Below are 13,927 nucleotides of genomic sequence, written 5' to 3'. Positions count from 1 at the left end.
TATAGGAAAGATAGAGAGGCTTTGGAGAGGGTGCAAAGAAAGTTTACCAGGATGCTGTCTGGACTGGAGGGCTTACCTTATGAAAAAAGGTTGAATAAGCTCGGATTTTTCTCTCTGGAGAGGAGGAAGAGAGGAGACCTGATCAAGGTGTACAAGATAATGAATGGAATAGATAAAGTCAATAGCCAGAGACTTTTCCCCAGGGCAGGATTGACTGGTCCAAGGAGTCATAGTTTGAAGATATTAGGAGGAAGGTATAAAGGAGATGCTAGAGGTAGGTTCTTTACGCAGAGAGTTGTGAATGCATGGAATACGTTGCCAGCTGTGGTGGTGGAAGCAGAGTCATTTAAGCAACTGCTGGACATGCACATGGATAGCAGTGAGTTGAGGGGTGCATAGGTTATTATATTTTACATTAGGATTAAACCTCGGCACAACGTCGTGGGCCAAAGGGCCTGTTCTGTGCTGTACTTTTCTATGTTTTAATGACTTGACATCAAAAACAGCATGCCTCATTCACATATCTTCTACACTAAATTCTGGACAGTTGCCTTCAGATTAGCAGGAATAAAACCCGAAGACAGCATTTTTGGGAAGGTGGGGCACACAAATAGGTACTAAAGGAAAACAAAGTTATTCACCATATCACAAGGCCACAAGAAAGTTGATGGGGGAATAGCTTGTTGTTGTCAAAATTAGTGCCATCTGGTTATTGATCCTTCTCCCATTGGAAATAATTTTTCCCTTTACAAATTATCAAAGTCCCTCATTTTGAGCACCTCTGTTAAACTTTCCAAATTATTGATATCACCTATTCTTCCTTTTTCATTGTTTTGTTTTAAAAGGCCTTATCTTTATTTCACTTGTTGCAATAAACATTTGCTATAATGTAACTGAGATCAAGTATGAAGCTTTTTTAAAAGAAAATATAAAAAGCTCATTTGATAGCCTTCTGGATAAATATACTGCTCACATAAAGCAGAAATACCCAAGGAGTAATTCCAAGTCTTGTCATTGGCTGACCTCTAGTATCTAACCAATCATTAAATACAATTACAAACAATTGTTGATAGGCTGCTTGACTGATGGTAGGCGATAGAGAAAATCAGTTTGGTTCTATATTCATCTTCCACTCATAAGCGTATTTTTACAAAACTAGAATTACTGGATAGCATTATGGATGGCAATCTTGATGGAGTTCTGCGCCCATCCCAGTATCTTTGTAGTCTTGGGAAATTATGGCATTTCAAGTGTATTTTAGCTTTGATTAAAGTATTGCTCTCACCTTTGAGTCACAGGTTTGGAAATTCAAGTCCAACTCTAGGACTGCAGCACATAATCTAGGTACTGTAGTGCTGAGGGAATGCTATATTTTGTGTCATTTTTCAATGAGATGTTAAAGCAAATATGTATCTTGCTCAGGTGGCTAGAAGTGATTATCTGGTATTATTCAAAGAAGAAACGAGGAAACCTTCCAAATCCCTAGCTAGCATGTATCCAAAGAACATGAAAAGCAGAAGAAATGGTAACTTAGCTCATTATGGATTGTAGGACCTGATTGTTTAGATAGTTTGCTATCTTTGCCTACAACTAACATAATTAAATCTTTGGCTGTTAACTGCTTAAAGATATCAAGAGCTTGTAAAAGGTGCTAGATAAATGCCAAGTCATTGTGTTGAAACAGGTAGACCTTTTAGAAACTAAACTAACCAATATTTCTTAGCAAATGGCATTAGAAATATTAGGGAGAATAAATTGATATCATATGGTCCAAACCAATGATGCTTGGAACAACTTTCAGAAACAACTTTCCATTTCTAAGCTTCATTACAGGCTGAGAGTTGATGTCTCCAGTCCATGGCTCTTGCTTTCATTTATCTGACATTGTCAGTTTTACTATTACATAGGTACATTTACCATAATGCCTACCTTCTTCCTCTCTGGTCCTTCACAATGATGAATGTAACAGAGGATCGCGGGAATATATACAGCAAGGTCTGCAACAAACACTAATAAATTGGCAAAATGTCAGAACTGTAAATATAAGCATTGTTAGAAATAGGAAAAAGCCTTAAAATCTAAAATGGCAACCATTTTTAAAAGATCAATCCTACCTGCCCAACCTTTCAAGAAATTCATCAATTCCTTGATTTGACCTTTGAACCCATTTACACCACCTATTCTGTAGATTTCTTGAGAAACACTTTGCACAAAACCCCAGAACTAGTTTGCAGATCCCAGTTGTGCAAAAGTAGCTTGTGTAGAGTTACAACTGGTTAAGTATCAATAATTTTCTAAGTTTCTTGTTATGTAGGGGGGAGGGATGTTGAGTGAGAGACAGAGACAGAGACAGAGACAGAGACAGAGACAGAGACAGAGGATAGGGGAAAAGAGAGAAAGGTTGAGGTTTAAACCTTCTGATTTTGAATCTCTGTGGTTGGCAGGTCAAAAAGTTAGGATGGACAGCAGACTTGAGGGCCAATGTTAAACATGACACTGAGGGATCTCAATCTTGGCCAGGCTGCTGTGCATTCACGCCTCTGTGGTGGATATGCACTTTTGTTACTAGTGCTTTAATTCAACCCAAAGTAATGGACAAAAGTCTTCACCAGCAGTGAAATGCCTTTCTAAAATTATTTGAAATGGCCTGAATACTGCTAAAAGGACAGCCAGAGTTGAGAGCTAATTAGAATCCAGCAAGCAATCTCTCAGAGGGTATAGGAGGGGTCTGGCACGGGAAATGTAAATATATTCCCCTTAGTATAATAAGGCGTATTCTTCGAAGTGTTCCTGTCATGTGTTATTTATTTTTCAAAGTTCTGACACCTACTGTATTTGGCTTTTATTGCATTGTCCTTGCACTCAGCCCCTCCACCTCATCGCACTATGGGACCCCTCCTTCCTACCACTTTGCAAGCTCCACTATGTCTCTCCAAAACCTTGTGGTTTCCCTCAATCTTGTCTCAGCACAGAACCTCACTCTGTCCTAACAAATCCTAATTCAGTATGTTTCACCAGAAGTATAGCCTATCCAATAATAACACAGATGAAGGGATTGGCTTTTGAATAATTCTGTTTCAAGACACCACGTGCTTGTTGGATCTTTCAGGCTGTGTTTGAATATTGTGGGTCAAAATTCTACTGTCTCCTATCATAATGGATCGCAGAAACCTGGAGACACTCCCTCAAGTTGCTGGTTGATCAGCTCTTGTTTGTAAGTAGCACTACAGTCACAACTGGAAAGGGTAATCTTTTCATTCATGGAAATGGTTTTAAGATTTACTTAATATGGATCTATGCAACATTTGCATCGGGAGTGGGAAAAGGAGATTAACACTCAATAAGCCCAATAACCCCAAGTGATCTTCAGAATCCTTAAGGTCACCAGTGAAACAGGCCTTAACAGCTACTCAGATACATCACTAGAAAGATTGTGCTGCAACAGGGAGGTGCTGCCATTTTAATCTATGCCAATGATTAAGTTAAAATTAAACCCTTTCCCAGATGTTTTCAAGGAACCAAACAAATAAGATTGCATGATACTCATCACAAAAGAATGGATCACATTTAATCAAACTTACACACTAAATTAGATGCAGTTTCATAAAGCTAAATTTATCATCCTTAACAGTTTTTAATATGCTCTTCATCTTGTGATTTATTTAATATCAGAGTACATTGTAATATTTGCCCATCATTATTCATGCAACTTACTCCATCAAACCATTTATCCACTTCCATTCTGCACAGTTCCCTAAATGCTTGGATATTTTGCTGCCTCAAATAGCTTAAATGTCACATTTCTGGCATTGATGACCTGCTGGAAGTGCCTACTTCAATTACAAGTTATGCTGTTTAATTACTGACAATGAGAAGAATATTTAGACTTGCGACCTTAATTGCCTAAAATGGGGAAAGGACAGAGGCTCTAAACAGCAAATGTAACAGAAACACCAACACCTTGTGGAAGATAGACAGGGTTTCAGGGATCAAACGTTGACCCATTTACCAAAACCTCAACATTCCTCCCTGTTCTTGCAGCCATGGTATTGATGCACCGGATTCAGTTAAGTATCTGCTGAATGATGACCGAAAGTTTATATTGGAAGACTCCGTGATATTGGAGCTGTTGAATAAACATCATGAGGAGGTTGCTGATTTAATGTTGTTCATGTGATTACCAGGCATTTATATAGTCCAAGCCTAAATGCCATGGTTTATTACTTCACGATTAAAGAACAACAAAAAGAGCTGAATACTTTAGAACCATCTGTAAAACTGATAGGAGGATGATGGAAGCAGGTTACTTATGAAATTTTTGAAGATGGAGTCATAGAGATGAACAGCACGGAAACAGACCCTTCGGTCCAATTCGCCCAGGTTGAACAAATATCCCAACCCAATCTAGTCCCACCTGCCAGCACCAGGCCCATATCCCTCCAAACCTTTCCTATTCCTATACTCATCCAGATGCATTTTAAATGTTGCAATTGTACCAGCCTCCAACACTTCCTCTGGCAGTCAAGGAGCTATGAACCTACACTCCAAGGTCTCGTTGCTCAGCAACACTCCCTAGGACCTTACCATTAAGTGTATAAGTTCTGCTAAGATTTGCTTTCCCAAAATGCAGCACTGCACATTTATCTAAGTTAAACTCCATCTGCCACTCTTCAGCCCTTTAGACCATCTGATCAAGATTCTGTTGTAAACTGAGGTAACTTTCTTCACTGTTCACTACACCTTCAATTTTGGTGTCATCAGCAAATGTAATAACTATATCTCTTATGCTCATATCCAAATAGTTTATATAAATGATGAAAAGTAGCGGACCCAGCACTGATCCTTGTGGCACTCCACTGGTCCCAGATCTCCAGTCTGAAAAACAATCCTCCACCGTCACCCTCCGTCACCTTTGAGCCAGTTCTTTTTCCAAATGGCGGGTTCTCCTTGTATTTTGTGAGATCTAACCTTGCTCACCAGTCTCCCATGAGGAACCTTGTTGAATGCCTTACTGAAGTCCAAACGGATTACATCCACCACTCTGCCCTACCAATCCTCTTTGTCACTTCTTCAAAAAACTCAATCAAGTTTGTGAGACATGATTTCCAATGCATAAAGCCATGTTGACTATCCCTATCAGTGTTGAAAAATGTGGTGCTGGAAAAACACAGCAGGCCAGGCAGCATCCGAGGAGCAGGAGAATCGACGTTTCGGGCATAAGCCCTTCTTCAGGAATCCTGAAGAGGGGCTTATGCCCGAAACGTCGATTCTTCTGCTCCTCGGATGCTGCCAGGCCTGCTGTGTTTTTCCAGCACCACATTTTTCAACTCTGGTACTCAAGCATCTGCAGTCCTCACTTTCTCCTAGTTGATCTATCCCTATCAGTCCTTGCCTTTCCAAATTCATATACATCCTGTCCCTCAGGATTCCCTCCAACAACTAAGAATGTTTTGTTGAGGAATCTAGTGCTGGACTGACCAGTCACTAACAACCATAACCATCAATCTGGTGTTCATTTCCTTTTCATTTTTTTTTAATGTTACAGATATTTTTAACATTCTTAATTACCTGTTGCTCGCATGAATATCTTGTGCCCAAGGCTTTCAAAACCACGAGATGTATGAAGGGCAATCCATTCAGGATTTATTGACTTAGCTCTGGAGTGAAAAAAAAATAGAAGTTTATCTCTGGAATAAAAGTGCATTTCACTTTACGTAAAATGTACACAATCAATAGAAGATACTGAATGACAGAAAATTTAATTTATTCGTCTCTATCTAATTTCTGTCTTCCCAAAGGAAATGACTGCCTTTGGTACCTTACCAGGTGTACATTCCAAATGTGGAAGCTTGAGCAGTGATTGCTGAAGGCTTTTTGACTTGATTCTAAACAGCGCAACTTGAGTCTAATCCTGTCCTCATCAATCAGAGCACTCATGCAAACTGCTTTCTTTCCATGTATCAAACTGCAACGTTTTGGCAGTTAGCTTAAGTGAGCTGAACAAGCTCTCAAACCCTCAGACAAATGCATCATTGCAATATCTAAAACTTACATTTGTAATCTGTAATTTATGCTGGGGTGTAATTCCAATACCACCAGTGGCTATTCTTCAAACTGAGACAGTAAGTATGAACACAAACAGCTTCAAAGCCAAGAACGATCCTGATCTCACCCAACAGCCATACTACTGCACTTTCCTGTGGTAACGGGAGGAAGAAGGTAGTCACTGATCAGGGGCTAGAACCTTAGCTGATTTTACATTTTATATTAAAAGATTTTGTATCACTAATTCTAAATAATGAATAGCATTATCAATGACAGCACAGCAAACTTACACATATGCACAAATTAGACTATGATAAGCAGTCAGAGGTGGATAATCAAGGCCCCAGTACTTCAGATTATTGCTGCTTGTATTGAAATACCTGAAGAGAGAAACAATTCAACTTGGTATCAGACATAAAGAACAGCAGTGAATTTACAAAATTCCCATTTTGGCAACACACACTCTGTTAGTCATTCGGTAATATAGAAAATATGTATCACTGAAAAAAAGAGACAGGATATCAAGGTTTTTTTTTGTCTTGCACTAATTAGGACAGTTGCAAGAATGCCAAACATACAATAACGTTCATATACTTGAATCATATCCAAGATTAGACATTATGTTCTGAGATTTGCAATCACAAGCTGGTTTCCTGCTCCATTCTTCATGCAAATGCCTCAACTTGATCAGTCGATTTGTTGACTAATAGCAACCTTTGCTCATGCAGTACATTGTTACTCCCTTTGATGTTTGTGCATTTGTCCTGACAAGTGCAACGGTAAAGCCTTCAACAGCATGCTTTTATTTTCAACCATTCTCTCAATTATTCTATAGCTAATTGTACCACTCGATATTGAACCAAAATGGTCCCAGATCTCTGCCCAGATCTCATTTCAACAGGGCAGTCATATGGATGCTACAATTAACTTCAGTGCCATGGGCTGGTGAAAGAGGAAGAAAATCAGGGGCCATACTCACAACTGACATGCGTTGACTCCTATTAGAAAGTGAGGTGAGAGGAGGAGAGTACTCAACTATAATGTCCAGCCCCTTTCAAGGCTTGGAACATTCCTTGGCGTTTACTGTATAGGCTTGCATGCAAAGAATGAATATTTCACTGAAGTACGTGAAGTTTGTAAGGGCCAACATCAGCATAGTCAGCAGCACAATGGTGATTTTTTTTCTAGTAAGCAGGGGGTGGAAAGTCAGAGCAAGACAGAAATTCCTCACTTTAAATTAAAAATAATCTAAAGTAATTGCAGAGCAGCACACCTCAGGATCCCTGTACATGTGATGAATAAATTGAATAGTGAGATTACAAACCATTGATGGATGGGTAGATTGAAGGTAATCTCCTGCCAGTGACGCTGAGCTTCATAATCTCCAAACATAGGAGGTTTCCCAGCACCTGTGGATGTAGTGAAAAACATTTAAACAGACAGCATACAAAGATGCTTTCACTAAAAGAATCTTTGGCAAAGTCTACACTTGAGTTTAACTATATTGTCATTCGTGGAAAGTAAGTAACAGAACAAGAATGACCCAGATTGTGTCTTTTGTCATTAATCTATTTTTCTAAACAACCTGTTCAGAGATATTATCACAGTCCTTTAGAGCAGATGGGATTTGAACTGCATCTCTTGTTCTAGGGGTAGGGACACTACCTCTGTACCACAAGAGGGCCATTAGCCTTCCTTTATTTTCATTTTTCTTTTATATATACATTCAGTGAGACAGAACAGATTGGCCTGTAGCTTCCTGTACTTGCTCAGAGTTAATTAACAATTTCAGCTGCCACAGCAAAGCAATGATCAGGTGTACTATCATTGTACTAGGGACAAGAAAGCACTCCCGTGATCCATGGTTTCTAGGCTACTGCTTCCTACATGGCCTGCTGAAAGGTCTGTGGAGATACAAGACCATAAGAAATAGGAACAGAAGCAAGCGATTTAACTTCTGAGCCTACTCAGCCATTCAACAGGATCACAGCTGATCCAACATTTCTCATGTCCACTCTCCTGCCTTTTTTTTCATAACTCAAGCCCTCGACTGATCCAGAATCTCTCTCTATCTCATCCATAAACATACACAATACCTCAGCCCCCACGGTTCTGTGTGACAAGAAGTTTCAAAGATTTTCAACCTTCAGAGAGAAGAAATTCCTGCTCATCGAAGTCTGAAATTAGCACCCATTTATTCTGAGACTATGCTTTCTAGTTATAGTCTCTCTCCCAAGGGTCAACATCTCTCAGCTGAGTGACAATGGAATTGTGCTTATTTGTGAAACAATCCTAACCCTTGATAAGCTTACTCTCCAAAATCAGCAACAATGTAGAAACATAAAAACTAGGAGAAGTAGTAAGCCACGTGGCCCTTTGAGCCTGCTCTTCCACTAGAGGATCAGACATGATCCTGTTATCTCAATGCCATGCTTTTAATTTTCAAGAATTTTAAATGAAGGACCAACCTCAATTTTAAGAGTTGTTATAGATGGTGACTAAGGATTTAATCTGGCACACACACAAAGGATGGTTATGTGAATAAGAAAGTGATGAATTGCTGTACTTATGGAACTATATTCTAGAACTTTGGGGGAAAAATAAGCTAGAAAATCTGGAACGTAGAACAAAATATGACAGTAATTTGAAAATAAAAATCGAAGAAGTTGAAAATATTTAACAGAAAAGGAATTATTGGTAGACAGACAGAAGTAATTATTTCAACTCTTCCTCAGGATAAATGGCTCTTACAAAATAAAATGAAAGAGGAAAAGAAAAAAGAAATAAATAAACAGGATTTTTTTTAAATTAAAGGAGGCACCGAGTATCTAGGAGGCTTTTAAACAAAATAAAAATGAAAGAGGAAAAGAAAAGAGGAATAAATAAACAGGAAGCTTTTTTTTAAATTAAAGGAGGCCCCGAGTATCTAGCAGGCTTAAAAGTAGGTAAATCCGCAGGGCCGGATAAGACATATCCCAGTTGTTGAATAAGGCAAGGGAGGAAACAGCAGGGGCACGTACAAAAATGTTAAATACCTCTCTAGCCACAGCAGAGGTGTCAGAGGACTGGAGGACATGTACTGTCATTCAAGAAGGCAGAAAGGGATAAACCAGGAAACTACAGGCCAGTTGGTCTAACCTCAGAAATAGGGCAACCATTTGAAGTAATCCTGAGGGGCAGAATCAATCTCCACTTGGAGATCCAGGGATTAATCAAGAACAGTCAGCATGGTTTTGTTAAGGGGAGGTCATGTCTGACCAACTTGATTGAATTTTTCAAAGAGGTGGCCAGGTGTTTGGATGGTTTTGATATAGTTTACTTGGACTTCAGCAAAGCTTTTGATAAAATCCCACATGGAGACTGATAGCAAAGTTATGAGGTTGTGGCATCCGTGCAAATATGGTAAATTGGATCCACAATTGGTTGAGTGGCACAAAAGAGAGACTGACGGTTTAGGAGTGTCTTTCTGAATGGAACTCTGTGCCTAGACGGCCACACAGGGGTCAGCATTATTACCTTTGCTGTTTGTGGTTATAAATGATTCAGCCTTGAATGTCGGAGGGTCACTAAGTTTGCAGACAATATAACGATTGTTATGGTGTTAAAAAGTAAGGAGGACAGCCTTAGACTACAAGAAGGTATAGGCAGACTGAATGGTGGCAAATGGAATTCAACATGGATAAATGTGAGGTGTTGCACTTGAGTAGGACAAACAAGGTAAAAGAATACATGATGAACAATAAGACCCTGGGAAGCACCCAGGATCAGAGGGACCTCGGTGTGCATATGCACCAGTCATTTAAGGTATCAGAACAGGTGGATAAAAGTTAAGATTAGATTGGTACTGAAAAAGCACAGCCGGTCAGGCAGCATCTGAGGAGTAGGCAAATCGACATCTTGGCAAAAATTCTTCATCAGTGTTTTTGCCCAAAATGTCAATTTTCCTGCTCTTCGGATGCTGCCTGATCTGCTGCGCTTTTCCAGCACCACTCTAATCTTGACTCTAATCTCAATCATCTGGAGTACCCACTTCTGTCTAGGTGGACAAAGTGGTTAAGGAGGCATATAGGACACTTGTTTTTATGAGTCAAGGCTCAGAAATGTTATGCTGGAACTGTATAAAATGCTGGGTGAAAGTGGGTATTGCAGACGCTGGATCTTAGAGTCAAGATTAGATTAGCGTTGGAAAAGCACAGCAGGTCAGGCTGCTCCCGAGAAGCAGGAAAATCGACATTTCGGGCAAAAGCCCTTAATCATGCATGTGTATAAAATGCTGATTAAGCCACAGCTAGAACAGTTTGTGCAATTCTGGAACCTTCATTATTGGAAGGATGCGATAGCACTGGAGAGTGTGTAAAGGAGATTTACCAGGATGTTGCCTGAATCGGAGAATTTCAGTTACAAGAGAGATTATACAGACTGGGATTTTTTTTCCTTAGAGCAAAGGAGCTCCAGAAGGGAAATGATTGAGAAGTATAAAATTATGAGGGGTATAGATAGGGTAGACTGGAAGAAATGTTTCCCCTTGATGGAGGGATCAATGATGAAGGGCATAGATTTGAAGGTAGAAAGTTTCGAGGAGATGTGAAGGAAAACTTTTTTTTACCCCAAAGAGTGGCAGGAATCTGGAACTCATTGCCTGTAAGACTGGTAGAGGCAGAACCTCATAAAGAGTGTACTTGTGATGCCCAGGCATACATGGCTGTGAAATTGGATTAGGTGTTGTTTTTGAATGGTGTGGACATATTGAGCCAAAAGATCTTCTTATGCTGTAGATCCCCATGACTCTAAGATAATAAAAACCACAGACACAATATTACCACAAGAAAAAGGCAACATGGCTAAATAAAAACATGAAAAATATTATCAAGCGTTAGGCTCTGAAGGGCATCAAGCATTAGATAATAAGTGATGGCCCATCCAGCAAAATCCACATTCCACGAATGCATAAAACAATGGGTTAGGAATCTGCAAGAAAATAAATAAAGCAGAACCTGCTTTCAAATTTGAGAAACATGCTTAGCGAACTTATTTGGAAGTTGAATCATAAAAGAAGATGCAATAATTGTATTTTGTTGCAAAGTTGACAACCACAGGAAAGCAACGATAGCGTGATTTTTTTTTCCAATTCGCGACGCAAAGAAATAGGAGTTTGTCAAACATAATCGGAAGAACCGCGTCTCTGTAACAAGTCGACAATCGAAACCCACAGGACCCTTGGTATTTTGCATGGTGCCTGCTGAAGGTAAACGGTCTGAGCCCGCCTTTACAGCTCAGACACAACAGTTAAGCAGCTGTTTCGGCAGAGCAGGGTCACTGAGTGTGGTGGATGAATAACGGAGGAGAGAAGAACAACAACTCACGGGGGGGTTTGAAAGAGACTGACCTGAGTAAGGATTCAGAGACACTGCCCAGCGCACTGTCAGGCTGACGGACAGTACGATGCCGATGAGACTCCATCGCTCCATGTCATCCCCGGGTCGCTCTCCTCTTCTCCAGCGACGCCCCGAGCCTGCGCATGCGCCGCTCTCTCGCCGGCGCCTCCTGATGACGTACACGCCCCACTCCCTGGAACACTGTGACAATGTAGCAATCTCTCGCTGGCTCTTTACCAAGGGAACACTTCACTTAACCTTAGCTCATCACCATCTCTTTCATTTAGGTTTTCCGGATACACTCAATCTTCAGTACTAAACTTTAAAAATTGTCTACATTCCCCGTGGGATAGGTGGGTGCATTTTATCTAATAGTTTATTTAAACTAAAAGGCAGTCGTTACCTGCATCCATTTCACACGTTGGTCCATTTCTCATTCCAATAATATACCGGAGTTTATTAAAATGCTGCCCGGGTTTATTTTCAAGTTGACTGTTTAAATTAAGGGACGGAATTCATGGATACAAAGAAAGATCAGTTAATTTGTCATTTCGTTCCCAATTTTCGTATTGTCCTATTAAATGTTGTCCTTTACATGAATAAACATGTTAAAGGGTATAATTATTGAAAATGACGAGAAGAAATTAGGGAACTGACGAGAGTGGGACCTAGTTATTTCCCTGATCAACCTGTTCAGAGACGTTATTACAGACGGGACTGGAGCAGATGGGACTGGAACCCGGGCCTCCTGAAATCAGTAGGGACAGAAACTTACTTAATAGAAAGGAGGAAGGTAGATTGACTTAAAGTATGGGTTCGCATTCGTTTCTCGCAGTGAAGCACATTAAGCCAAAATGTATAGATAAGAAGGAATTAGATCAGACCAGGTCAGGAAAACATCAGGATTCATTAGCTCTGAAGAATGGTCACTGGCCCCGCTACGTTAGCTTTGCTTTCTCTCCACAGATGCTGCCAGAGCCGCCGAGTCTCTCCAGCAAATTCTGCTTTTGTTTCAAATTTCCAACATCCGCAGTTTTTATTTTTTTTCTTGTTTATGATTCATTAATTTATTTTCATGCAAGTTCATATGCCTATAGTCTCTAGCGAATGGCTGAACCCTTGCGTTCTGGTGAACCTATGTGAGCTTGTTTCACCTGGGCCAACAGCATCGCTTTTCAAACTTTCTGCTGTGCTTCTTTCCTTGTATTGCTGCCAAAATTAACATTATTTTAGCCTCATTTGTCATCATACGTTATAATGGAACCAGTTGAGGCAATTAGTTTTATTTAATTAGATATCTCATACATAACCTCGAATATATTTAAGTTGAACTGAATATTGACAAGGTTTGAGAATGGCATTTAATTGGATTCCTTAGCTGTAATGCAAAAGTAAAGCGATTTAATTGGATTCGTTTTGCTCATTCCGATGAGACTTGGGTGGCTGATTACTTTTCGCTTTTGCGTTTATGATCATTCCTCGTGTAAAGAATTGGTCAAAAGAACAAAATCAGTAAAATTGTGAACTTCCGTGAATTATTAAAACAATTGAAGTAATTATTTCAAATCAAGCGTTCAACGTTGCAGCTGTTGTCTCTGAATGAATTCCTTGTTGGATGGAGATGTTTCACCAAGTCCTCAATAAGTTATGTCTCTTGATTGCTTCAATTTTGATCGCAATGTAACTTTTGAAATAAAATTACTAGATATTGTCCCTGAATGTTAATGTGCTTTTCTGACAGTTGAAAACAGTCTGCATATATTGCAATGTTGTCAGTTGTTATGTCATCAGCGGTATGTATATTATTAAAGTTACTTATACTGTATCTAATAACCATATTAAACTTGCATAATGTAGTCCTTCTGATAGAGGGATATGGTATAGATGCAAGACATCATAAATGTGTAAAGTTTACAGATTGGAAGAGAATACACTCGACCACGCAAGTCACTGAAGAGGTTTTCATGATATCAGTTTCGCCATAACAAAAATTTTTCAAGTGGATTAACTCAGGCCTTGCTTTCACTAAGTGCAAACGTTTTAAGTACATTCTTTAAATTCAACGCTGAAAAATATTTCTAAACGATAACTTAAAAACGCGTTTCAAAAAGATTTTTAAAAATCTGTTGGCGTTCTGGTGACTGTACATCCGAGAAAAATGAACAAAAACAGATCTCAACCCATGAGTCAATGGAAGCTTATCCGTGCCCCTAATGATTCACATTTGGGCTCTCTGGACTGCTATTTATTTCGTAAATAAAATATTCAAACTACAAATAATGCAAATAAAACGAAAGAAACAGGCGCAGTTTTATAATGCTCATCAATTTAACAGTCTAATTTAAAGAGAATTGCCTGTCGGTGTAAGTTGGCAAGAGTGAAACGTAGTAAGCCTTAGATACAGTTAACAACACAAGAATCCTGAATAACCAAATTGTTTTATTATTTAATCTTAAGAAGCTTTTACTTTTAAGTTTCTTATTGACCAAGTTGTGTGGGGCGATTCT

General features: G+C 39.4%; 1 protein-coding gene across 2 annotated transcripts in view; it reads right to left on the bottom strand.

The window, feature by feature from the left end:
* alg6 (ALG6 alpha-1,3-glucosyltransferase) overlaps positions 1-11,566 on the bottom strand; it is a 59,479-nt gene extending 47,913 nt beyond the window's left edge. For both annotated transcript variants that reach the window (XM_072574039.1, XM_072574040.1), the window contains exons 1-5: positions 11,432-11,566; positions 7,370-7,454; positions 6,336-6,425; positions 5,569-5,657; positions 1,930-2,009 (exon numbers count right to left, since the gene is read on the bottom strand). In XM_072574039.1, the coding sequence (XP_072430140.1) occupies positions 1,930-2,009; positions 5,569-5,657; positions 6,336-6,425; positions 7,370-7,454; positions 11,432-11,513 (426 nt within the window). In that variant the 5' untranslated portion in view covers positions 11,514-11,566. The remainder of the gene's footprint in view (positions 1-1,929; positions 2,010-5,568; positions 5,658-6,335; positions 6,426-7,369; positions 7,455-11,431) is intronic.
* Positions 11,567-13,927: the final 2,361 nt, after the last annotated feature.

Source organism: Chiloscyllium punctatum, chromosome 7 (genome assembly GCF_047496795.1).
Source record: "Chiloscyllium punctatum isolate Juve2018m chromosome 7, sChiPun1.3, whole genome shotgun sequence".
NCBI classification, from domain to species: domain Eukaryota; kingdom Metazoa; phylum Chordata; class Chondrichthyes; order Orectolobiformes; family Hemiscylliidae; genus Chiloscyllium; species Chiloscyllium punctatum.
This window is presented reverse-complemented; position numbering and strand designations above follow the sequence as displayed.